The 27858-nt window shown below is 42.3% G+C and overlaps 1 protein-coding gene across 12 annotated transcripts in view; it reads left to right on the top strand.

Moving 5' to 3' along the window:
• Positions 1-27376, top strand: part of ARHGAP6 (Rho GTPase activating protein 6) — a 497891-nt gene extending 470515 nt beyond the window's left edge. For 11 of the 12 annotated variants that reach the window (XM_082446997.1, XM_082447004.1, XM_082447003.1 and 8 more), the window contains 4 exons: positions 10922-11019; positions 20536-20804; positions 22631-22711; positions 25384-27376. In XM_082446997.1, coding sequence (XP_082303123.1) covers positions 10922-11019; positions 20536-20804; positions 22631-22711; positions 25384-26084 — 1149 coding nt within the window. In that variant the 3' untranslated portion in view covers positions 26085-27376. The remainder of the gene's footprint in view (positions 1-10921; positions 11020-20535; positions 20805-22630; positions 22712-25383) is intronic. The other variant, XM_082447001.1, reaches the window with a different exon arrangement.
• The last annotated feature ends 482 nt before the right edge of the window (positions 27377-27858 follow it).

Raw genomic sequence — 27858 nt, 5'->3', positions numbered from 1 at the left:
GCGTTTCTTTTCACCTCAGATACTAACAGATCTCTTCCTGGCCTCCTTGAAAGTCCAGTTGCTGCCATTTTAGTTGTGCCATTCCTCTCCTTCCATTTCCTGCTGCCTGGATTATTAAGAACAGTAGAAGAACATCAATACTCCATCTTTTCCAACATTTTCCAAATCTGATCTTTGTTTGCCATTCCCTGTAGAGACTGATATCGAGATTCTCTCGGGTAATAGCTCATATTTGTGTTCCCCAGTTGTGATCTATACTTCTCAACGAGGCCTTCCCTGGTCACCTTGTCTAAAATCCAGCCCCCCTACCACACCACCAGCATACACACATCCTCACTTCCTATTGCCTTTCCCTGCCTTTTCTTCTTAGCACTTACCATTACCAATAAGGGTTTTACTAATTTCTTTTGTTTGTGTTTCCCCATTAGAATGTGAGCTCCCTGACAGGGTGAATTTTTGCTCATTTCCACCTAACTTTCTTTACTGCATTACCCCTATGCCTGGTACATGGTAGAAACACAAGAAACACTGGTCGAATTAATGAATGACTCATTGGTAGCTCTGTGACGTATGATTTCCATATTACTAATCCTTACTCCTTATACTTATGAAAAGGTTTGGGCATGGAGGAATTAAGAATACCTTTCTCAGAGTAAGGTAACCATTAACGTAAGCATTCTTGATCTCCTTAGACAGATTATGGGAATTATGTGTTGAGGAAAGGGACAATGAAGTAGGATGAGAGGTAGGACAAAGATCCCAAGCCTGTGTCAATTAAAAGAAAACTGGCTCCGGAACCAGAAAACTTTGCTATAGTCCTATCTTTACTATACATTAGCTGTGTGACCTCATCTTCTTAGATTTCCATTGCTTTAGTTATCAAAGGACTAGGTTAGAATGAATGATAACCAAGATCCCTTCTAGTTCTAAAATCTGCATGGTGCTATATGCCCTAGCCCTAGCTTCACCTCTTTTTTTTAATTAATCTCATCACTTTGTAGATTCTTTTGGCATATTTGGCATTTCAGAATCTAGTTTGTTATACCAAAGCTGGTGGCTGGTTGGCAAAGCAGGTCTGTGTGGATGGACAAAAATTCAATCATGTAGATAGCTGTTTCATTTTGTTTTGTTTTAAGACGCTTTCAGAATTAGCACAGTAATTCCAAACAAGGAAGGATGAAGCTAGACAGGACCTGACGGTTAAAGGTCGTTAGCAGTTGTGCTGTCTCACAGTCCTTGGAAGGGTTTACAAGCTCGGAGAGGGAGGCATCGCTTCCCATTGGCATCAGAAAGGAAGACTCGTTAGAAAAGGTGGCTGTGAGTTTGTCCTTGAAGGCAGAATGCATCCTAGAAGCAGCGATTCCATTGAAGAACTGATGGAAGGGATATAAAACCCCACAGAGGCCTGGCAGGGACCCAAAGCTTGTTCTGAGTGTTATAATGTCCTTCATTTCCTCATGTTGGACTGCCTCTCCCAAGTGGCCAGTATCCGAGTTAATGGGAAAGGACAGAAAAGAACCTGGCTTGGTCCCATAATACAGAAAAGATAACCAGATTTAGAGGCTGACACACAGTTCGAGAGTGTGGCTAGGCCAGTCTTTTTACCAGTGGTTTGCTTTTCAGGCACTGGGTTAGAAATCCTAGAGCTAGAAAGAGGTCATGATAACAGCCATCATGATCACTCTAGCAAGAGACCAAGGCAGCAGATCATAATTGTGGTTCACCAACTTGAACATGCAACAGTCGCAAGAAAAATTTGTCAGACATTCAGATTCCTGGGCTGCACTCTAGAGAATCAAACTCAGTAGCACTGAGATGGGGCCCAGAATTGTGTACTTTCTAATGAATACCTCCAGGGCATTCTGATAGTTTCCTAACCACATCTTGGGAAAACCACATCTTGGGAAACTCCCAAGATGGTGGGAAGACCGTGAGCTTTGGAATCAGCTCCCAGAATTCAAATCTCTGCTCAGCCATGTATTTGCTATGTGATCTTGGCCCTATGCTTACCTTCCCTAAGTCTTCATTTTTTCTGTTGAAAAAAAAAAATGAGATGAAGCTTTACAGGATGATTCTGAGAATTAGAAATGACATCCTAAGGCACTTAGGACAGGAACTGACATATACTAGGGACTCCAAAAAAAAAAAAAAAGAGAGAGAGAGAGAGAGAGAGAGATCACTGCTATTATTATAAGAAATTGATCAGGTGCCTGCCCTATCAAAGCACCTCCAGGTGTCGCCTTCGCAGTAAAACCTACCCTCACCACGCTGTGTAACACTGCGACCTGCTCCCACACATATATACTCCTAGTCTTTATTCTTCTCTTTCTTTTAGCTCTAGTACTTATGACCTTCAGCTCACTGTATATTTATTTATGATGCTTGTTGAAACCTAATAGGATGCAAAGGTTTTGAAGGCAGGGATTTCTGTCTGTTTTGGTCACTGATATCCACGGCACCTGGAAAGTACTTGGCAGCAAATGGTTGCTCGGTAAGTATTTGTTACAAAACATACTGCGGTAATGCATTGCTAGAGAAACATGCATTTTTGTTGATTGTTTGTTTGTTTTGGGTTTGGTGCCCGTAGTCCTTAGATCCCCCAGACTTTAAATCATAACCCTCCATTTCTGATATCAACAACTATCTAAAAATTGGAAAACATAAAATGATGCTCTCTCTGGGAACACTGGAAAGAAAAGAGAAGAATCGCGCATATCTAGAAATGGTCAGTGTTATCACTGTGAGGCAGAAAGCATTCACCGACTCAATCATGAACACATTAATTGTTCTGAAAGTTGTGGCTTCTGTAATTGATGTGTGGAAATGCCAGAGAAAATTCATCGTGGCTCCTGGAATTACTAAGAGCTTCAGAGCAGAGTGGAGAAAACCGTCAGCTCAGTCTCAGGGCTGATACTACTAGGGCTTCTTTTTTGGAGAGAGGGAAAGAAGAGAAGGCACCGCCCTTGTGGGCTGATGGAAAGTGCCGAGCGCCGTGGAGACGTGGGAACGCCGGCGCGTTCCCACCCTGCTGATTGGTCAGCCTGAGCTGGGGATCAGCATAGCGCACGTGGGAAATTTCGAATGAGAACTGCTGGGAGCAAGGGTCAGAGGCTGTGACCAGGATTCCAAGCTCAGAAGCCAAGCTTTGCTCTGTGTTCTCTTCTTTCCCGGCACAAATTACATTTTCTTCAAACTTCTCTCACATGCCAAGTCAAAAGGAGTCAAGCAGTAATCCAGGTCATCAAACAAGAGACCGTCCCCATCCAGATAATTATATATGATTTCCATTTCCCTTTTTCTATAACCACTGTTTTTAAAATAACCACTGTCTGTGTGCCAGGGGTCGGGCTAGTCATTATGTACATCATCAGCTTATTCTCAATTGCACCACCGTTTCACCAGGAGCAAGCCAAGATCGTTCGCCCAAGTGATGCAGCAACTAAGTGGATTATCTCTGCAGTGTGACGCCTCCCCTCACAAAAGATGAGGTGCTTTAATGTGACGTCTCAGATATGGAATTCATTTGGCTGGGGCTGGGCGGGGGAGAATATTTTAACCAGTTTGAAAATGGGGCGGAAAGGGGACCTTCAACAGCATTAATCCCTCTGGACTGATCATAACACCCACCCACTTGGTGTCCAGGCCAGCAGATGGCTGTGAGAGCCTGCTCACCTTGTCCTGTCTGTAGTGACAGAATGCATGTACTGTTGGTGACACACGCAGGTGGAGAGGGGCAGAAGCGTATTACACCTGAGCCGTTTCCATCTCCTTTAACCTGTTGCCGTGGAGCAAAGACTGCTCCTTGCTCTCCACCTTCCTCGAGTCATCCCCCATCACAGCTCCATGAGTCCGGGGCTCTTCGACTAGATTTGTTCAATAATGCGCCCCAATTGCCAAAAACGCTGCCTGGCATGTGTCAGGCACGTGAGAAAAATTTCTTGAACTTAACGCATTCTGGCCCTTTAAGTGCACTGAGACCTCCTTATATAATATTAAGCCATCCTCCACACCAGAGCTACACAAAAGTTCTAGGCTGGGCCTGCCCATGTTTGAGCTTTTGCTCCCATAAATAGCCAAAGTGATTTCTCTCGGTGTGTTTGTTAGCTTAAAAAAAATATCATCATGACTTCCAATGACATTTACTTCTGCTGGGGACTGTTAGAGTTTTAAATGCAAAGCGTCCTTCTTGGTTCAGTGCCAAGTGGTGGACTGGTGTGAAACACCTACACAAGTACAGTACAGTAGGATTGGGTCCTGGGAAGTGCTCTTTCAGATGCCCTTAATGGTTTGTTATGGTGACTTAGTAAATGGAGAAAACTCAAACCATTTTTCACTCTCTCTGGTTTATGGAATAAAATACATCATAGCAGTTATACCCTAGGCAATCATTCAAGGTTTCATCTTTAATTTGATAGGGTGGATTTTAATTGTGACAGTTTTATTCCTTCATATGTGCAGTGTTTACATTTTTTCTCTGAAGCAGGACAGTCCAAAGTTCTTTTGATTTTTGAAATAGCATTATCCTTTGAAGGAATATATGAAAATCTAAGGAGTTGAGTCTCCAGATAAAAACAACCATAAATGGTACCCTTAGAAGTTATCTAAAGTTACTAAATAGTTGACTAAAACACAGGAGATTTTTTTTTAACATCTTTATTGGAGTACAATTGCTTTACAATGGTGTGTTAGTTTCTGCTGTATAACAAAGTGAATCAGCTATACATATACATATATTCCCATTTCTCCTCCCTCTTGTGTCTCCCTCCCACCCTCCCTATCCCACCCCTCTAGGTGGACACAAAGCACCGAGCTGATCTCCCTGTGCCATGAAACGCAGTAGAGATTTTGATTTGAAACAATAAATTGTAAGGGAAGAAGCCCTTTGGGATGGGTTTGCTTCCTTCATTTAAATGTCCAGAATTGGTTGATTAAAAAAAGTAATGTGTTTTTCACGATCCTACTCCTTAGTTTTCATTTCACTATATACAAAATTCCAGAAGAAAAAAATCTTGATTATTGAGTCATACTTTTCATTTTTAGAGTTTTTCTGTTAATGGAAACAGTAGTTTAAGAACTTGTTAGAAAAATTCTGGTGCGCCTCAGTTGGGAAAGGAAATTTATCTTCCAACTCTAGAAATGAGTAGCAAGGAAATTTTGCTAGAGCCTGACATTGATACTAGTTATAAGTAGAGAGAAGCATCTAGACAAAGGCAACATAACCAGTGTACACCATGAAGACCAATAATTCTGGGTTATTTTTTATTATTATTTGTAGCCATTCCAACAACATTTATTCAGCGTCCATTGCATAGAAAGCACCACCCTACCCTGTGTTCTGGAAGAGTATAAAATTGATTGAGTGAGTGAGTGGGTGAAAGGTCATGGATATGCAGGTAGGCGTTTCAACTGCAAGGTGGAGAACAATCAACTATAGGTGTTGGCAAACATCAGGACTTATTATCTCACATAATAAGAAGTCTGGGGGCACAATTTTAGCGGCTCACTTGCACTTATGCTCTCTCTGGTCCGCCATCTTCAGCTGCAAGAGACCACAGTCATTTCCAGCACCTCTTGCAGCCATTATCACATCCAGTCACAAAGAGAGATGTTTTCTCTCCTGCATCTCTTGTCAATATGGAGGAAAACCTTTTCCAGAAGCTTCTATAAGACCCCCCCCCCTTAGGGTACCTTGGCCAGGATTGGCTCATATGATCTTGGCCTAGCTGTGAAGGAGGTCAGCTGACAGAGAACTGCAACCTTAGGACCCTCTATCAGTTCTAGGTGGTCAAGTCAGATAATCCCTGCCTTCTGATGATGTGACCAGCCCAAAGACTTGAGGTCTGGCACAGGAGAAAAAGCCAAAAGGGAGAAGCTACATAGAGTCTGGCTTCAAGACCATTGCAATTGAGGGGCCAAGAGGTCATACACTGTAACTGTAGAAATCAAAGGGTGGTCAAGAACGGAGACATATCGAGAGGAAATCCCATAGCTTAGTTACCCACCAGAAGTGTTAGGCAAAAGAGAAGAATGATGTTTCTTTGCAAGCACACAGGATAAGAGGTGGAAATTGATAGCCGTTAGTCAAGAAAGAAATCTCAGAACAAACATTGACCATCTCCAAGTTATCTGCTTTTATTATTTTCTTTTAAGTGTTTAACTTATTATTTTGTCTATTTCCAATAAAATCTTTTATTATAAAGTTCTTTGCAACTGGTCAGGTACTTTCACATTTGTTAGCCCTTTTGATCCCCATAACATCTCCATAAAGGCAAAGAGAACAGATAAGATATGCCTGGATTTTCAGATTCAGGAATAGAATCCTAAAGAAGATGGTTGATGTGTCCAAGTTTATATTAATTATAAGCAGCAGAGCCAAAACGGGACCTCGGGAACTATCGATTCTTGGTCAGATATTCTTTCGACAGTATCCTAATGACTGAAAAGGAATGCATATGTGAATGGTCTGCGTGGATATTTCTTCTTACTTACTGTAAGCTGCTGTTTCTCTTCAGCTCATTCCCCTGACTTTAGTTTCTCTATTAAGTATCTAAATTAATAGAAAATGAATGCTCATCCAATTGAACTGAGCCAGTAGTTTGAAATTTTTATTAAATAATAGGAAATGAAATGTGCAAATGTGGACAAAGATGACAGGGATTATTGGGAAAACAGCACTGGATGCTGTAGTATGAATATTAAAAGTCAGTACCAGGCATCGTTTCAAATTCCCTACCTTCATTTTCCCACTGGTTCCAATTTTCTGAACCATTCCTTTATTAAAAAACAAAAACAAATGTGGTTTTAGCATATGAATTTTGGAAGCTGCCTTAAATCAAAATGGGCTGTAAATAAGCTAATTAAAATAATGGATCATGTACACTGTAGTCAGTTTGCATAATGCGTAGGAAAGTATTATCTACTCTTCCTGCAATACATGGATGCACATTTTTAAGCTATATTTTTTCACTTATTTGTAAATAGTGTCTCCAAGCCAAAATGGTATCCTGAGTCTTTTGAAAAGAAACCGTAGATAGGTTTATAGCACTGACCCTTTCTATTTGCATTTGTTACCAAGTAAAGGTCACATATGCTACAGAAAATAAGCCTCAGTAATTATAATTGGTTGGGAATAAAGCCTAGCTGAATGAGTAAAAACTCTGAATTGCAGAAATTATGCTATTTCTGCAAAACTTTATGGCAAGTTATTTTCAGATAATGATCCTTCCTGTAACCTATTCTAATAATGTATCTGAGTTGATAATTTATCATTAGACACACCATATACTCTCAGAGAACTAATATTGTGATGTGTGCACCACTCTGAAGGCCATGAACTCCAGTTGTTTATTCTTAGTGGGAATGGATTGGTGCTTGGAGCAAAATTTTTTTATTACATGTCTAAGCATAGGAAATTTTAAACCAACTGGACAAAAATAGAAATAGTCTTCCTAATTTGCTCATGGAAGATTCTTTTAAAAAAATTCAATATATACATTTTGGCCTATATTATTTTTTGCTTTGCTGTTCATTTTTTTTAATGAGTTCTCTCTCTCTTCTCATTTGCACCCTTTGAATATTACTTTTGGAAAAACTGATGTAGTCAAGTATATCTGTTGGGTCATGTTGTTTGTCAAAATTATCAGTCTTTTTATTTATTTAATGTATTCAATATAGTAAGAGAACAATCTCTCAGCCTGGACCTAAAAGTCCTACCCCTTCTCTTCTCCTTCCATTCTCATTCCCAGGCATTGCATTTGGTCACAGAGCTTTAAATACCACCTATATGTGTCCCCCAAATCTCTATGTTCAGCCCAGGGCTCCCCCTTAACCCCAGATCCTTATTCCCGATCACCTACTAGATCTTTCCTTCATTTGGATGTCTCACAGGTCTCTCAGTCTTATACCAAAGCCACAGCCCTAATCTTGACCCCCAGCCTCCTCCTCGTCCTGCAGCTTCTCTACATCAGTTAACAGCAACCCCATCCTTCCCGGTGCCTAGGCCCCAAACGTTGAAGTCATCCTCTCTTCCTCTTCCTCTCCCACTCCCTCTCCCTCTTCCTTCTCTCTCTCTCTCCATCCAGTCAATTAGCTAATGCTACCGTCTCTACCTTCACTGTCTCCAGGATCCAGATATTTCTCATGCACTCACCAGGCTGGTTCGGCCCTCCATCATCTCTCTTCTGGATGCATCGACAGCCCCCATCTGCACTCCTGGCTTCACCCCTTGCTTCCCTACAATCTCCTAGCAACTCAGCAGCCAGAGTGATGACAAGTCATGTTAGTCATCCGCTCAAAACTTCCAGTGGCTCCCCACCCACTTAGATTGAGAGCAGAGGTCATTATCATGGAGAAGACTCCACAACATCTGGCCTTGGTTACCTGACCTACTTCCTACCGCTTGCCTTCTTCCTCTCACTCTGTTCCAACCTCCCTGGCCTCCGCACTGCTCCTGATTCAACATCTTGCTCATTCTTTCTTCCTTCTGCTTGGAATGATTTTCTCCAATTCCTTCATCTGCTAAATTGTCAGTTTCTCTGACAATCCTATTTAAATTGCACCCCCAGCCCAGGACTCTTCATTGCCCTTCTTTGCTTTATCTTTCTCCATGTGATCCATGCTATGTTTTCTGTTTATTTGTTTCATGCCAGTCTTCCCATATTCACTGTCAGCTTCAAGGAGACATGGATTCTTGTCTGCTTGGTTTGCCGCTGAATCCCAGCATCCAGTGCCTGGCGCTCAGTAAGCACTCACCAAATATTTATGTAACGAATTAAAGGAATGAGGTGGGGAAAGGTCAGAGTGAGAAGCGCACTGGTACTGAGGTCGCGGGTGAGTGAGGATGACTGCTAGGGGAGAAGATGGGAAATACAGATTGAGGCAAGCAAGCAAGTGGAGGGCTTTGATCAAAAGGGGTTTTGATCAAGTGTCTTGATCAGAGCATTCTGACAACCACACAGAGGAGAAATTTGATGTACAATTTGAAGGAAATAGTACACAAGTTAGCAAGCTGTTGTATCAAAGCCTCATCAAGGATATATCTTTCTTTTCAACTAAAAGCTCAAACTAGCTTAAGGAATTTGGGGGCTCACACAGCTGAACAATCCAGAGCAAATGTAGCTTCAGGCATAGCTTTACCTAGGACTCAAGTGATGTCAAGAGAGCCCTTTACTTTCTCTCCATTTCTTGGAATTGTTTCTTCAATTGTCAGCACAGTCCTCAGGCCCTGTATCCTGTCCCTCTGAAGTCTCTGGGAAATTCTCACAGCTTTTCGTTGCTTCTAATGAAGTCACATGCTCATGGCTCAGACAACCATGGTAGTCTGGGAGTGGAATGATCATTGACTTAGGCTAGGTTACACCTCACCCTCCAGCTGGAGGTTGGGGACCAGTTAGTTCTCCAGAGGGAACTTGGGGTATGACTGTTATAAGAAGAGGGAAATGAAGGCTGGTAATGGCCAACAGATGACCACACCAAAGGGGTAATGAAAACTCAAACTTGGATCATTGCAGTTGGAATGGGAAAGAGAGGGAAGAAGTAACAGGCATCATGGAGATGAAATCAAGTAGATCTCCCAGCTCTGAACAGGGAGGGGAAAGGGCACAGAGAAGCTTGAATCCAACCCAGATTTTGAGCTTGTGTGACTAGGGTTTGGCAATGTCATTAATGACGATTCAGAATGAAGTAGGAAGAATAGATTTATGAAAGGAGGAAAGCATTTTGTTGCTTTTTCATCCCTGTTTTTGTTAATAAAATTGTTTGCAGCTTCTTAGAGCTCAAGAAGAATTGAGTTCTGCAAGAGGCAGAAGGCAATTCTTCCACCAACACTTGTTCTCAGAAGACATGTCGCCACAGTATTTAAGAGTCTTGTCTCCGAGCCCACATGTGAGAGAATCAGACTGAAAATGTATTTTCCCTCAACAGTTTGAATTTCCTTTGGTTGAGCTACCAGCATCTACAGAGTAGAAAACCACTGGGAGCCGAGTTCAATCTTTTCTCCTAGAAAAAACTTCTACATGAGTGATTTAGGATTGTAAGGTCATCTTCTAATGCACTGAGGATTAGGCTTAGAGAAACACATGAAGCTCATCTGTAACACTCTAGTGAATGCCTCATCAAATTATGAAGCAAGAAACTTTTAATTGTTGATAGACCAGGAGGCAAGAAAGGAGTGAAGGCCAGCACTGAATGACAAAGTGGCATGTGCAAATGTACTAGTCAACATTTTTTTTTGAGTGTTTTCTATTTGCCAGGTGCTTTTCTAAGTTCTCAACATGTAGTAAGTCCTTTACTCACCACATCAGCCCTTTGTGGTGAGTACTCTTATTATCTGTAGTTTACAGATGAGGGCACTGAGACCTGGAAAGGTCATATACCTGGCCGAAAGTCCCACACCCAGCGAGTGGAACTGGGACTCAAATGCAAGCAGTCTCCGGCTCCAGGGCCTGTCCTCAATAAACTGATCCTATGTTCCAGAACTGCCCAAAACAGTCCTAACTTATGCCTGTTGTCTTGGCATAGTTCTAAATATGAACTCTAGAAAGTGTCCCTATTTGGACAATAAATTATAAACACCATTCCTCTTAACCGCAATATTTTGCTTATTCAAAGCCAAGAAAATCGGGTCTGAGCAACAGAGGTACCCAAATGGTTAGGCCGTATCTCCAGTCGCAAGTGGGGTGACAATTCACCCCACTTGAATTGAATTGACTATTGAATATGACTATTTGGTAATCATCCAGTTTGTCCTAAGAATGAAACTGGCTGTATGGGTTGGTGTAGGTTTGGTTTTAACCAACAGATCACTCTGTTTTCTTACAACTTTTAAGGCACCCTTTTATATGCTATCGTCAAGTTGCCAATGACCGTAGTTCGCCTCTTTCTGGAGTGGTTTTATTTATGCCTCAACATTTGGCCCCTGCAGGTTCCCCCGGATCTCCAGAATGAAGTGCTGATCAGCCTGTTAGAGACCGACCCCGATGTGGTGGACTATTTACTCAGAAGAAAGGCCTCCCAATCTTCGTGAGTATGCCAGTTTTTCCGTCTTCTACAGCCGCCTTGGGGATTTCTATTTTCATTTCCAAAGAATTAGAAAAGTTTACATAACTCCATGCAGGGTGACTTGAGTGGAATTTTGGTGACTTCCTGGCAAATCTGATCAATCCACCTAAACAGAAAATGCTTGTCTTCCCAATCCACTTATCAAATTAGAAACTGCTTTATGGGATTTAGAATCCTAAAAACTGCGCTTAGGGGCCCCTAAGGCTGCGCCTGGACGCATCTCACGTGTGTAACTTACCAACGGGACAGATGCATTAGCAAACGCTAGCATCCTTTTGAGAAAAATGCACGCCGGTCTACACAAGCACCCATGTTTGCAATGAGGAAAATGCAAGCCTTGCTGTAGGCTACGGTTAACCACCATTTTTCCCCCAAAAGGAGAAGCACTGAATTTTCCCATTAGTCAGATTTTATGATTTATCTTAACCATTTGTTATAGAGTCAGAGTGTATGGGGGTGAACTTTAACAAAGCTAGTTAAGGGGATAATATTGCATCATGAACCAGGAGTGATGTTGCCACCATGACACCAAACCTTAAATTCGTGACAGGAAACGTTGTTTCCTTCGTGAAAGTATCATCTTATGCTGTGCTTGTTAATCTACTGAATTTCAACAGTTCTAAGACACATTTTCCCCCATGTTTTATCATCTCTGAAACTGAGGTTAATCTTATAATCAATGACATGTCTTAAATTAATTCATAGCATTTTTTCCCTCTTAGTCATACATAAAATACTGTAATGATATGTCTTATTCAATGGTATCTCAGAAACGTGGACACGTGTTAAATTGTTCTTTTGTATTGATATCGAACCTGATGTACTAATTTTCATTTAAAACTATTTCAGGTATTTAAAAATCACATTCCTTAGAGAAATTTGGTGGAAAGGAATTGCACATTGTTTCGCTCCATGTCCTGTAGAACAGGGAAGAATTTTTAAGTGGATCGTCCTTTCAAGAGCACTTTAAAAAATCCATTTCTGTGCCAATCATTATCAAGATAAATTCTGCTTTAAGTAAGACATTCTGCCAGGATTCAAACTCTAAGAGCCACGAGGGAATAAAAATGTATTCAAAGTGTATACACGGGCTGGTATTTCATGGTCTTGCTTTTCATATCAGAGAATTGGGCTCACTTAAAATTTTCCTAGATTCCTAACTATCATCAAGGTGGAGATTCTAATTTAAACAAACAAAGGGCTTTTCTTCCTAGGAGGTCTTGTGTCACCAGAATTTAAAGGAACTCACTTATTTCCCTCCCCTGTGCAAGAAAACAGACATGGCAGCCTTTCTCTCTGTGAATCCCCCATTAAGCTGCCTTGGGAAAGGTAGAAAACACACACCTAAAAAACCCACTGATTTTTGACTTATCGAATTTCTGCTTTTGTATGACATTTTAAAATATATGAGTAGTATACTTTGAAGAATAGATGCTAGAAGTTGTTTTTATGTGGTTTTCAATAATGCTCTTTGCATATAAATGCCAAGAAGTGAGCCTTTCTTTCTCTACTCTCAGGAGAAGGAGGAAGCGTACATATTAAGCCCACCCCAAACTGTACAGTGGTGCAGCCTGTTGTGTTCCCTGTACCTGTAGGAATAAGAATTGTAAGGCCTAGGCAAGCTGACCCTACACCAAGATCTTAGGTGAGTGTCAGGGCTTCAAGAAAAGGAAGGTGAGCTCACGGGAGTGCTGAAGATGTCAGAGACTAGCACTATCGAACAGAAAACCTTTGGAGAAGACTTTAGCAGTAAGGAGGAGAAGGGAGTGTTTGGTTTTTTCCTCTAGGTACAGGTCAGGTAGCAGCCCAGAAGGTTGATGATGCTACCGTGAAGGGAAAATACATACATTAGTAAATAAATATTTATTTTTAATGGCCTTTTGAGGCTTGAAAAGTCCTAACCCTCGCGCTGTAGGTAGTCTCTTCGTGCTTTAAAGGCGTGCTTCTCAAACTTCACTATGCATCCAGATTACCAGGAGATCTTGTTAAAATGTTTTTTTCTGAATCAGTAGGTCTAGGGGAGGGAGTCTGAGAAACTGCATTTCTAACAAGCCCCCAAATGGTGCTGTGATGCTGCCGGGCCATGATCCAAGCTTTGAGCAGCAAACGCTTAAAATCTCAAGGCATATTCTTTTCTTTTTTCAATGTTTATTTTATTGAAGTATAGTTGATTTACAATGTTTTGTTCATTTCTGCTGCACAGCAATGACTCATTTATACATATATATATGTACATTCAGTTTTGATATTCTTTCCCATTGTGGTTTATCACAGGACACTGAATACAGTTCCCTGTGCTCTACAGTAGGACTTTGTTGTTTATCCAGTCTCCGTATAAATGCTTACATCTTTAAGAACTTGCAGACTTGTTGAAGGAGGCCTACAAGGGTGAAGATGATATGTGCTGAGCCCCTGGTTCTCAGCCTTGCCTCCCGTTCGAATCCCTTGGGGAGCTTGAAGAACCGCTCCGCCTGGGCACCCCCCCTAGAGATTTGGATTCATTTATTCCGGGGTGCAGTCTGGACACTGGGATTTTTAAAAGCTCCCCTGTGTTTCTCACAAGCAGCCAGGCTAAGAACTGCCAGCTGAGAGCTGCCCCATTAGATACTACATATTTACTGTCATCCGGGGACTTGAGGTAGGTGATTTGTTACATTCCAAAGGGGTCTTTGTGTTGACAAAGAAGGGAACCAGCGCTCCAGACCATAGATCCACGTGGAGTTTCGATATCTTCTGAGAAGAGCAAGGATTTGCAGGGAACTTTGTAGGCTGGAGAGGTTGTCAATAGGCCTGGATGTTTGGGGAGCTTGAATCAGGGCCTGGTCATAAAAGTAAATATGTCAGCTGGCTGGGGACACGATAAAGAGGCTGGCCAGCACAGAGGGCAGAAGCCCTTAAATAGCAAGCTTAGCAGCGGTGCTTAAATCAAGAAGCAGCGGCAAAGAATTACAGTGATGATAGATCATGGTAATGACAGAATACAGTGGTGACAAATTATAGTACCCCAAATGCCAGACAGTGCTGGCCACACTGACATGTCAATTATCCATCAATAGCACATCCGTCTATGATATAACGTGCTGGTTATGAGCTTTGGATTCAGAGCCAGGTTGCCTGAGTCCAAATTCCAGTTCCACTGCTATTGGCTGTGCGGTCTTGGGTAAATAAATTCATCTCTCTCTGTCTCAGTTTCCTCATCTGTAAACTAGAGATAAAAAGTCACACTAACTTCATGGAGTTGTTCTGCTATTAGAATAGAATCTGGTTTTTAAATAAATGCTTAGTACTTGTTAGTGATTATTATCACATTACTTGGAATTTCACCATTCTGTTCATTTACAACTACTTAGCAAAAACTTGGGTGTCACTAGATTCTACCTTGCTGTCCATGAGATAGCAACCTATGAAGGCAATATGGCACGAGAGAACCCATCCACGTTAAGTTGTGGCACTGTCTTGAAAGGCAAAGCTCACCTGATCTAATTGGCATCAGGATGATGGCGTAGTTCTGGGACAGACAGAGGGGTGAGGGTGAAAGGCACTGAAGTTGGGAACATGACCTGCTCGCACCAGGCCAGGTAGATTTCTGAAGGGAAATCTGTGGCGCGATGGGAAGGGACAGAATTCTTGTTTCGAAGACCTTATTTAGTGAAAACTCAGCTACAAGGGCTATAAAAGGTAAGAATGGAAAGGATTTGCAGGAAGACCACAGAGTGGGAAGCAACAGTAGCTTCTAAAATGAGTATCATAAGTGCAGTGATATGCACGAGCTGCCTCATTATTCTCTTCCGACCCTTTGATTTTTTTCCTGAAGCTTCTGTTCTTTGCCATCAGTTCACATACCTAAATAAGGTTTTAGATTGCTGGGCCCCACGTGGAAACTGCACAAGATTTTATCTGGGGTGGACAAGTAAGTTTTCAAAAGAGTGTCAAACCAAGAACAAGAACGTATTCATCAACATTTCTGTTTTGAAAGATGAAACACTTAGTGATATTTGGGAATTTAATGTTTTGATTTGAGTCTTTTCCCTTCTTCATGTGCGACAACAGAATTGGGGGAGTGAGAGGAGGATTCATTATTTTTTCTTGTGCTTGTCTACTTACATTTTTGGCTTCAACTAAAATGGAATGCCGAGAGGAGATTAGAAGAGATTTATATTACTAACAATGAAAGACTTCCAGTTTTTTAATTGCTTGTCTGGTATATTTATTAGAATTGTGTGCTCTTTTCTTCAAAGATACTTAAAATAGACCCTCCCCCTTGATTTAGGGATGTAAGGTAATAGGGGATGAGAATGGAGTCAAAGAGGACAAAGTATGTTAAACGCAGGCATTTGCAACAGAACAGAAGTACAGGATCATGGCAGGGCAGGAACTAGGGTGAGGGGAGTGAGGTGCAGATTTTAAGGGTGTGTTAAAACGGTCATCAAAATGAACAATATTGAAGTGTAGTATTTTTTAAAAATCAAAGTTAACACCAAAAATCTCTGATGAGCAAAATATCAAAAAATGTTAAAAGACCTGGGCGAATTCTAACGTCCAGGGTGCTGCCTTTATCTCCTGGTGGGCGTTTGGATCCATGCCAGCTTCTCTTCGGAGCAGGGTGCATCTGTCCCTAGGATTCTGCATAAGGGATGCTTTGCAGAACTGAGCATGATGAACGTGGAAATCTTCCGTAAGTCCAGAGCTACTGTGGCAGTGGATTCCTTTCCTGGTACTGTTAATAGTGTCCGAGATGGCTATGTGCTTTGAGTTCCAACAGACTGAGGTTTATCAGTTCATGGCTAAGCCAAGCATGGAGCCAATGCAAGTTCGAAACCCCCAAAGGTGTTTCTCACTGGGGTTGCTCAGTGAGGGTCTGGGCTGGCCACTTCCGGTGATTGAACCGGAGTTTTCCGTTTATCCACAGAACAAGTTCTGTGCTTCCGGCTGCAGTACAGGCCTGCCCACAGTACCCTGCCAGCGTGTTTACACCCTGACCTGGAGGGACCAGCTAAGGGTGAGAAAGTGATTCGCTCTCCGCGTCCATCTCATGCTTGTTTGGTTGGCTGAGACTGGCCATGCATGCTGTGGATGGTCCCGGGGCTTTCAGGTCTCATGGGAAAGCTCTCCATTCATGGAAGCAAACCCTTGTCAACTGGCGGTGTAGCCACTCAAATCCATGAAATTCCAAGACATAGAAAGAGGGAACATTTTGTGCTTCTAAACGATTTCTCATCTAGTGAATCACTGGTTAGAATAAATATTTTAGATAAATGCATGAATATTTTATTGCCTTTACTTGGAGTGTTGAACTTCAAATTGTCTTCCTAGAGTAGAATCATTTTAGAGGCAAATCTTAGAGAAGACGTGGGTGGCTGCTTGTCTCATTTTCCAGAGGGAGGGTCCTGGATTTGTTTCCAATTGATTTAATGATAAAGCGATGGAATGACACTGAAATTTTTTAAAACTCTGAACTGATAATGTTACAGTGAGAGTTCTGAGGAGTTTTATTTTGTTTATTTTGTTTATTAATTGGTGGGCTGTCGTGTGGAAAGACAATTCTTGGGCATGGGTTCTTAGGCACATTTGGCCACCATCTTATTGACCTCTGCCGAGAAAATAAAATGGTAAATAGGAAATACTTTAAACATATAAAAGGGCCACCAACTCTAAGCATAAAACAAGCATTTTACTATTGATTTTTAAGCATTTTGAATAGTATTTATGAAATAAGTTTTAGGAGTCTCGACCCCTAATGCCGGTACTGCTAGAAAGACATGTAATTTTGATATCTCCTCATTTCTTTGGCTCGTCTCTAGACCTGTGATCAGAAACAAGGAGAGTTGTTAACAGTAGCTTAATACAATCTCTGCCACATAATGGACTCTATATAACTAGCAACTTTTGTGCTTCTCTCAGGCCAAGGGGTTACTTCACATGAGTGTATATACCACAAGCTGTTTGCCATGGGCACTCAATCAGTATCCACTTCCACGGGCAAGTACGCTGGCTGGGAAAAGAGGTATCACCTCTCATGGGGTGTCCCCACCTGCCCGTGTCCCTGGCTGTGACCCCAGCCACGCTGAGGAGGTTCGCGGTCTGTGTCGGCTTCATTCACCTCTACCTCCAGGGATTAGCTCTAGCCACCTCCTCGTTTCTCCCCCGATTGGGCCGCAGCTGTGGTGACTTTGGTGGCTTGACTTAGGAGAATGACACAGAAGAGCAGAGAAAGGCAGGTTGGCCCCTCCTGCCCCACCCCACCCCCTTAACACGTTCTGATCCATAACCAAACAACATTCAGTTATCCGGATCCTGCAGACCGGAGCTGGCTGGGATGGGCACACTCTCCTCTACTCAGCTGTGGCGCCAGCCACCTCAAGGTCAGGACCACCACATTTACCCCCGCTGCCAGCCAGGGCTGAGGTTTTGGCCACTATCTGTGGTTTCCCTCCTGATTTGACTCTTAGTAGATCCATAGCCCACGGTCACATCTCTGGGTTGAGGGAAGGCTTGGTATCTGGGGTTCTCAAACTTCCCCAAGCATCAAAATTACCTGCAGGGCTCTTAAAGCCCTGCCCCCAGAGGTTCCCTTTCAATCGGCCAAGCCAGCTTCATGGGCTGAACCCTGTACTCAGAAGCAGCACCCATTTGGCTTAGTGATCTGCTGTCACCATCTTGAAATTCTAATCATTTTTTAATCTTAGGGCCCCGCATGTTCATTTTGCCCTGGGCCCTGCATATGGTGGCCAGTCTTGGCAGGAGGTCCAGAATGGAGCTTGAGAATTTGCATTCCCAACAAGTAATGCATTTCCCAGGTGGTAGCGATGCGGCCGCATCAGAACCGCTGAGTGAGGTTTTGCAGAGTCAGCCCAAAGGACAGAGGAAGGGGACAGTGGCGCTCCACCTCCTCCTCTCTCACCTCTGCTGGACCAGATCCAATCACAGCCATGATCATGGAGGAAAAAACAATGTGACAGCTTCAGTTACTTTCGTTATTGCTGTTATTGTTCTCTGTTTTGTGTTAACCAAAGTGAATGCTCTCATGAAGCATGCTGCCTTTTTAATACCCCCAGCGACATGGACTTGATTTCCCTGTCTGTACACCAGTCCAAAAACAATGTATTGAAGCAGCTCGCAAAAATATGTAAAGCGGAACAATATCATAGTAAGTAATTTGAAAGACCAGGGGAAGGAAAGCAGTGGAAAGAGTGATAAGGTAAGATGAAGTTGGGGTGTGAAACACACAAAGGCTTCACACAAGCTCCAATATCATACAAGCTCCAATACGCCAACTCGAGTGGAGCCCCGGTTCCTCAGAGCCTTTTAGCGGTCATTGCAAAGAGAGATACAATCTTTATTTCATGACCCGTGGTTCTATGTGGAAAAATAATTTTTACCTCCAAGTAGGTAAAAATAACCTGCTTGCCTGGGAGAAACCCAAATGTCCCTAGTACTGAGATGTTCAAGAAATTTATTTCATGAGGTGTTTTTCTTTATGCACATAACTGTTGGCTGAATCTGCAGCTTATCATACTTTGCTCAATATATGCTCTTCTATATGTTTTGTAAGACAGAAGGGCAAGCTATGCGACCGAACTATTGTGGTCTCCATGAGCTACAATACGACCTTTCCAAAACTTTCCTCCTATTGTAAAGTGGCCAAAAAGCAGTCGAAGCCCTGATAGTTATTTTGTTTTGGCAAGTGAATTGACTTGACTCTCTTTAAAACAGCCCATAAAATAAGGCTTTATGTGCCCACTCTTATCGATATAACACTATGACTTATTCTTGCCGAGTAGACATAAGACATTTTCATTAATGAATGGAAAAATGTCAACTTAACAGGGAAAACAACTGAAATTAGCCCAGCAATTTGATTTCTAGCCCTGGTCAGAATGTAGGACCCTGATTCTGAGCTGAGCTCTGTGGTGCTACCAATTCAACACGTTCGTATTTTCTCATTTTCATAGTAAAGCATCCTCAACGAGAGTCGAACCCCATGACGACAGACAAGTGTCCATTTGTTTTGTTTTGTGTTCCCTCCACTAGAATTAGGGAGGGTTCCCCCTTTAATTAAATAGCGGAGGTTAAATCATTTTTCCCCCCACTTTCCAGCAGAAGTAGTAAGTTCCTTTTATATTTCCTTCATTCATCGGAGGCCTAAAGTTTCTGGAAAACCATCCTCGTGGTTGTCCTCTGGCTCTTTCCCATAAGGTTATCAGTCATCGGTTTAAAGAGGAGGCAAGGAAAGGACTATTTATTCCATGTGGGTAAGAAATTCCCTCAGCAAAAAGTGCTTGGGCCTCTGGCTGCCTCGGTGACAGGGAAAGCGTGTCACAGCTGCTGAGATGCTTTCCCCTGGGACTAACCCCTGCTGGAGACCTCCGTGAAGCTAGACCCCCTGAAAGCGTCCTTCCTCCGTGTTGCACGCACAGAACCCTTTGGTGAGGAAAGGCTTGCTCAGGCATGGGTTGACCTTCTTTAAGATCACTAAGGATTTGTTTTGAAAAATTAAACCAAAAGAAAGCAAAGACAAGTAAAGAGAAGTGAAGTGGGGGAGCGCGGGGGGAACAGAAGCAGGTTTGGGAACTTTTAATCAATCTGTGATCATTTCCCTTTAAGATGTCAGGGCCACTGTTTTGAGGAAGGTAGAAAATACAGATGTTCCCAGGTAAGACTTCCAACACTCCTGTCATGTCTGATGTTCTCATCGTCCTGTTCCGCTCACTGTTTTCACTGTTATTTCTGTTGCTGTGACAACTCATGCACACATAAACCTTAATGGATATGCTAATTAGTACGTTTTATATCAATTTGTAAAAGCACTAGTGCCTTGGAGAATCTTTTTAGGTGTATTTAAATACAATGGACTCTAGTGATGGTCATATATTTATCCTTTTCGCCACCGTTTTAACCATGAAACAGTTACTCCCACCAGCATCATCGTCGTCATCATCATCATCGTCGTCGTTGTCCTCGTCCTCAGGAAGGATGGATTCACTTACAATAAGTATTTGGGTGCGGGGAGAAAAGGTGTCCGTAAAGCCATAATGAACTACGTGTAAAGTTTCAATCATAGTTTTATCTGAATTATTTTTAATTCAGGATATTGAGGAAAGTAAAAGAGTTATCTACAGTTTTCCCCTACTTAACAGATAGCGAGCAGCAGACTTTAATTTTTAAATGGAAACAGGGATTGATCCAACAGGCATTTCAGTGATGCACCTTGGAGAAGACAGGGATCCCTCTCCCGCCCCGCTTCGCCTTGCTGTTTCCTGTAACATCTGTTGGGTTTTACTGCCATCTGCTGGCCATTTCATAGAAACGCTTTCACCTTATTGACACAGGAGTCTTGGAACCTTGCTCAGAAGCTCTTTTTGTTTCAGCCCGTGTCCATGCATTCTTCTCCTGTCCTGTGTGAAACCGTCGGATTGTTTGAATCTGGTCACTCATTGTTAACACACTCACGCACCTGTAATTGTCTCCTTGTGCCAGAAGCCCTGACATGCTGAGGTCGGAAGTTTCCTTTTCCGTGGGAGGAAGGCATTCGTCCACAGATTCCAACAAGGCCTCCAGCGGAGACCTCTCCCCTTATGACAACAACTCCCCAGTGCTGTCCGAGCGCTCCCTGCTGGCTATGCAAGAGGACGTGGCCCCGGGGGGCTCAGAGAAGCTTTACAAAGGGCCAGAGCAGTATGTGCGGGTGGGCCACTTGCCATCTTCGAAGTCGAGGGAGAGTTCTCCTGGACCAAAGCTTGGGAAAGGTAACTCCACCAGTGACTTTGATTGCATGTGGCCTGATGTGGGCGCTTTGGACCTTCTCTCCATCCCTTCACCATTTCACGTTTCTCTAATTCAATGAGCATTTACTGAGGACCTGCCAAACACCGACTCTGAGTCCCCGCAGACCCAGCTAGCTGGGAAGCAGTCTCAAGCTCTGACAGCCCCTGACATTCCCAGCTGACTTTTCTGCTCCAGCATCCGAGGAACTGTATGTGTCCTGGCCTGTGGGTTTGGGTGCATATTTGTTAGGCTAAGATGTCACCGAACCATTGCTGTTAACTTTTATAAAGAGAACAAGCTGAACTTATTATATAACAAGCTGGCATGTTCCAAAGAGGTCTCCATGGGAGATGACGTCTTTAGGCAGAATAAGGTTTCCATGGTCACAAATACATTTGGGAAATATTGGGTTAACCAAGCTAATGGTCTTTCTGCTGTACAAGTTCTCAAACTCTTTAAAGTGCTAGTGGGCACCATGAGTTTCCACAATGGGAGGGAGGGTATGGGTTGCAGCTTTTCTCAAATTCATTTGACCACCGAATGTTTGGTTCTGTTCTCTCCCTCCACAGAGTAATTCCTCAGGGTCAGGACTCACCAGGACACTTTTAAAGTAATAATTGGAGGACACAGTACAAATTCTTACTATTTTATCTCAAATTTATAGTTTAATCTGAAGAGCCACTCTGAATGGGCTTTTTTTTTTTTTTGGTGTTTTTAATCACAGCAGTTTTTTTTTTAATTTTACAAATATTCGTGTCAAAAATTTTTTTTTAATTTACAATGAAAACAGTAACCCATGTTCCCATCAGGCATAAGATTTATTTTTAAAATGCGAAAGTACTTGCCTCATCTGTAAAATGGATTCAGGGTCATCTCTTCAGGATTAAATGAGAGAATGCATATGAACTGCAGAACACAGGGAAGCATCCAGTAGATGTTTGCTTCTAGAAATAGTCATTATTATCACGTGGCATCATTGTAGTGAGGATTAAATGAGATGGTGAAAACACCTAAGATAGTGCGTTAGGCTGTAAATATTTACAGACAGACTAAGGGGATGTATGAATAAATACATGCAGGACTGACTCTGTTGCCACCAGATAAAGAAACTATAACTATTCCTCTGTCTCTATGTTAATGCGGTCAGAGCTATTGCCACCCATCACAATTCTACTCGTTTCCTATTGCTGCCGTAACAAAACCACAAACTTAGTGGTTTAAAACAACACACAAATTTATTATCATACAGTTCTGGACATCAGAAATCTAAAATGGGTCCACAGGGCTGTGTTCCTTCCGGAGACTCTAGGGAACAATCTGTTTCCTTGCCTTTTCCAGCTTCCAGAGGCTGCCTGCATTCTTTGGTTCCTGGCCCCTTCCTCCATCTTTAAAGCCAGCAACGTAGCATCTTCTATCTTGCCTCCCTCTTATAAAGACCCTTGTGATTACATCGGGCTCGCACGGATAATCCAGGATCATCTCCTCATCTTAAAATCCGTAACTTAAGCACACCTGCAGAGTCCCTTTTGAATATAACATCTTTACAGGTTCTGGGGATCATGACACGGACATCTTTGTGGGAGTCCTTATTCTGTCTACCACAGCCATCATAGAGAAAGAGGCTTTTTGTAAATCTCAAATGGAATAAGCATCTTAAAAGGCAGGTCTGCATCGTATTCTGTCTTTTATCCATCACAATCTTGAATATAGTACTTTGAGCAAAAGAGATGTTATAAACATATTTATTGATTTTTTGCTCTTCAGTTTGATTGTGAGTTACATACCTTTTTTATACACTTCTTCCTAGATATGGCAGAGGAGGCTTTCAATATCTGGGGAACTTGGCATTCAACATTAAAAAGTGGATCCAAAGACCCAGGAATGACAGGTGAAGCATAATTTTTTTAAACTGTTATCTCATTTACTTTTTAAGTTAATTTCCTTTCATTTTCACCTTACTATCATCGTATTACATGCTTGTCAAATATTATTTGGAAAATGCTGGAAACAGAGAAAAAGGGGTAAAGCTGTACTTATCCTTTCCACCAAAGTACATCAGTCTTTGACTTTATTCATTTCATTTCATTTGCAAGAGTTTTTAAAGATAGTTACAATCATTCTCTCTGTGTACCTTTATATGATTTGTTTACCGTCCATTCTACAGTTATTTTCCATTATTATTGTTAAGAGCCATGTAGTATTCCAGATGCATATTTGTAGTTTATAGCCCAATGCTGGGACAATGAGTTGTTTCCATTTATTATTGATGTTGTAATAAGTTATGATGTCAGGGACCTCTTTTATGTACCTTTTTTTTTTTGGTATTTTAAGTTATTAACAAATACACAAAATTTCAGAAAGCCAGTTACAAATCCAGAATAGTAAAGTGGGGGACTTCCCTGGTGGTCCAGTGGTTAGGACTCCAAGCTTCTACTGCTGAGGGCCTGGGTTCAATCCCTGGTTGGGGAACTAAGATCCCACAAGCCGCGTGGTGCAGCAAAAACAAAAACAAAACAAACAAAAAAACAGAATAGGAAAGTGGGTCAAAAATGATGAACCTTTTCAAGAATTCAGAGGTACAGTCACTTCACATTCCATAGAAGATGCGTTGGCTTATGCTCCATAAGCTGTAGATGGCAGTGCCATTTCACTGTACTGTCCGTGTCACTTTAACCTCATTGGTATTGCAAATCACTGGGTTTGCGTTTTGGCTTCTTTAAAGAACAAAATTGTATTTATTATTTTCATTTGCCTTTCTTTCTCACCAGTATTTTTTCATTTTTCTATTAATCAGCTGAATTTCCCCCACTGATTATCAGTTATGTCATTGGCTATTTGTGTATGCTAGTGTTTTTAAAATTGATTCTTACAAACTCTTCCTATCATAAAGATGTTAACCCTTTGTCCACTTTGTTTGCCACTGATATCATTATCCCTTGCATTTTTTTCCCCTTTTTGGATATCTGAAATTTTTTTAATGTTTTACATAGGTAAGTCTATCACTCTCTTTTGTTGTGAATTATTTTGCAAAATTAATCTTTACTTTTACTTAAGCATTGGAGAGTCAGTCGTCTATGCACTTTTCCCTTTCATAGTATTCCATTATTTTAACCCTTAATTCTTTAATCCATCTGGAATATATGTTAATATATTGCATGAAGTGTGTAAATTGTTTTGTTTTATTGTTTCTCCCAAATGTGTGTGTATGTATGTATATGTGTGTGTGCGTGTGTGTATATGTTCCCTTTCTCATTGTTTTGTAATACCTCCCATATTACATTTTTAAAGCATGGTACATTTTTAATTTAATGGCCTCTAATCCAGTTTGAGTACTTGAGTACTGATCCATTATCTAACTACATCTCATTGTATCCCATGAAGTGCTTTACTGCCTTTTCCCCCAAGGATGAACTATTCCACGATATTCTGCTCTGTTTTCCTTCGCTGTTTCAACTCTGATCTGTCCCTATGTAAATGCTTATATGCCCCGCTCTCCCCAAAATGATCTGCTCCCTTTCCCAGAAACGAGAGGACAGGGCAAATCCATAGGAAAAAGGCCTCATTTGCTTGTGAAACGCAGTGTTTTGCTCTCCTTTCAATTTCCTGAGGAAAGTTGTATCAGTTAGGGAAGGCTAACTGCTGTAAGAAACACCCCCTAAACGTCAGTGGCTTAACCTCTCACAGGTTGATTTCTCCCTCGGCACCCAGTTCACTGTGGATTGTGCAGAGTCACTCAGGGGCTCAAGTTCCATCTAGCCGGTGGCTCCCCCATCCTCAGAGGCTTTGGAGTCTTCCATGGTTCCTCCATCCTGGGCTACAAGTTAAAGGAAGGGAGCAAGCAGGAAAGACTAGGCGTGCATTTGGGGGTTTTTTGTTTGTTTGTTTGTTTGTTTACTAGACCAGGCCTAGAAATGGCTCACGTCACACCTCTGCACGTGTGTTAGCCAGACCTCATTTATGTGGCCCTCCTAACTGCAAGGGAGGCTGGGAAACGTCATCCAGGAAGGAAAGGGGACGATTTGGTGAACAACGAGCCAGTCTCTCCCACAGTGGTGGTGGTGGAATATACACAGCGGCTGCTGTCTTCATTATCTTCTGGCACCAAATGAGGCATTTTTGATTCATTTCATTATTCCTACAGCTTTAATTGACACAATAGAAACATGGAAGCATTATTTGTGTCTCCTCTGGATTGCAAGTTGCACTGAACAGGAAGGGAATGTTCCTTTCACCTTCTAGGTCCAGAAAAGTTTTCCTAACCACGCAGAAGGGCGCTTTCCTAAAACATCAATTAGGGCCAAGGACTATCTGGTTGCATTTGACAGCTAACCTGTCGGAGTCCAGGCATCTGGCTTTGGAGCTGCTTCACGAATTGTGCCAGTAATCAGAAAGCACTGCTCACGTCCCTTACTAGGAAGTCTTCTACTTTAGGCAACAACAACTAAGCGTGTCCGCACTTTTTTTAGTTTTTGAAATTGGCAGTAGGAAAGAAATAACAGGGCATCCCGACAGGGGTTCTACAAACCAATTCCATTTCTCGTCCTTCTCTCCGGCTCCCAGGTTCCTACGGAGACATTTTTGAAAGCAGCTCCCTCCGACCGGGGCCGTGTTCTCTTTCTCAAGGGAACCTGTCCCCAAACTGGCCCCGGTGGCAGGGGAGCCCCATGGAACTGGACGGCAGTGCGCAGGCCACTGGCAGGACTCAGACCGCGAGCGCCACCGCCGAGTGCAGGGCGCACGCCCCCGTGGCCCGCGTCTGCAGCACGCCCCCCATGCAGGGCGGCGGGGGCGGGAGGCGCGCGCCAAGGCCAAGGCCGGAGCCGTGCTGGACGCTGAGCAGCGCCGAAGACCTCGCCGAGCGCGAGCCGGAGGTGGCCTGGCCGCAGAGGAGAGCCAAGCCTCTGCACCAGAGACCTGCAGAGGGTGCCAGGCACGGTGACAAGAGGCCTCCTCCTCCGTATCCTGGTCCAGGGAAGCAGGCCCTAGCGTCGGCCCACCAGCCCGCGGAGCCGCCGCTGTGGAGGCCCCAGAGGCCAGAAGGAGGCTCCGGAACAGCTTCGGAAGAGGGAAGCCAGAGAGCCGAGCGGGAGCATCAGGCCGCCCAGCAGAAAGCGAGCAGCGCCTACCCCGGTCCCGCCAGCGATCAGAACAGTAAGACCTTGGGGGAACCCAACTGGCTCGACTGGCAGAGGGAGCGGTGGCAGATCTGGGAGCTCTTATCCACCGACAACCCCGATGCCCTCCCGGAAACGCTGGTATGAGACGAGTCCTCCACGCTCCGCCCTCACGTCCCACTCAGCAGGGGAAAAAGTGGGTGTTGGACAATTGGGCACTTACTTGCTTTTCTTCTTTTACACTTTAAAAAAAAATAACACGAGAAAAGTCAGTTCACTTAAAGATATAGAGCACTAGGACCCTGGCCATTTATGATAAGATTCTATTGCATAGCCAGCCTTCAGAAAAAACAAAAACAGAAATGGATGCTCGTATCCAATCTAAAAGCTATTCACATTGGCTCTGTATAAGATAAAACTCTCGCTTCGGTATAGCTTAATTGTATTTATGTGTCTTCAGTTTTGACTCTTGTATATTCTGTAACAGATTATGTATGATAATCCTATATGTTATATTCACAGAAAACAGAAGGAACACATTTTTTAATCACTTATTCTAAGTAATGAGATTCTATAGAGTGTTCTAGAATACGCACAAGCGGGTTTCTGTGCTTTGGCCATAGCTTTTTAACTGGGGACAGCCCTTCCTTCGATGCCTAAGGAAAACACTAACAAACAAAATAAAACAGAATATGAGAAGCCATATTTTTCTATAGTAGTGAGATACAAAAAAATATAGTCACTGAAAGCTTTTTCATATTGAATATGTTTTAAGGAAAATATTAAATTTGGTACATTATGGAATATATTTTTAGAATCTGTTTAGAAAGAATTCAGAGAGAAAGGCCGTGCCTGACAAAGAAAGAATAATTAAGAAGTTGTCCTTCCCATTTTAGGTCAAATTCAATTTTATATAGACCATATATAATATATATTTATAATGTACGATTTTTATGTATTTTTCAAAACTGCAGACTGGAATCCAACTATAAAGTGTTTAAGGATCAAAAGAGAGTATTCAAATTACAGAACATGGTTTTTCCTTTTGCCCCATAATCAGTATTAACCAAATTATATGCAGTGCTTTGTAAAGTAAATCATATTTGGAAAAAAATCAAGCTCTGTATTTACATTGTGCCAAAGGCTGAGGAAATGTTTTCTTTGGTAATTTTATGTGTAGTGTAAAATGTTCCTACCATAGTTCAGTAGTAAATTTGAAGTTTTTCAACTGCAAAACAATTTTTGACCAGCAGGTGGCAATTCGCTTCAGTATTTTATGAAATTTTGTTTTCACTTCATAAGGGAATGTGTATTATAGAAAAAGAGTTTTTTTTTTTTTATAAAACATGCTACTCTTAATTTTCATATTGGCAATGACATTTTCAGTGGTGTTTCCTAAAGTTCTTATTTGTGCCATAATGAATAAAAAGTTAAGCAAAGCCTTCGTTCCCTGGCATTAAATCTAGTGAATGAACTCGCACCCCATTCCAAACCTACACTTCCCTATCCCCAAGTCCAAGTGTAATAAATAATGGCAGTACTATACATACACAGCTAAAGAGCTAGTAAAAAATATCAGGTGGCTTGGGGACGTAACCCGGTAACACTGAAGCAAGTGAAGGCTGATTGTCACTCATTTGAAACTCAATTGTCGATGAGGAAGTGGTTTGCTCCAGGATGGGAACTCAGGTTTCCCACCTGCTGGACAGGTGTTGCCCAACACAATCCTTGTAAATTCCATCTACACTATAGGCCTTAGATGCTCCTTTTGCTTCAGGGCTGAAATAATGAAGTCTAAAAATGCTATCTGATGCCTCTTATCGGGGGAATGATGAGGATATCTTCAAGCTCTGTCATTGGGTCCAGCACTTCTGCCACTGGCAGGGACTCGGGAGGGATTCGCCTGCCGGCCTCTGGTTCC

This window comes from Balaenoptera physalus, assembly GCF_965194825.1.
Source record: "Balaenoptera physalus genome assembly, chromosome: X".
NCBI classification, from domain to species: Eukaryota; Metazoa; Chordata; class Mammalia; order Artiodactyla; family Balaenopteridae; genus Balaenoptera; species Balaenoptera physalus.
This window is presented reverse-complemented; position numbering and strand designations above follow the sequence as displayed.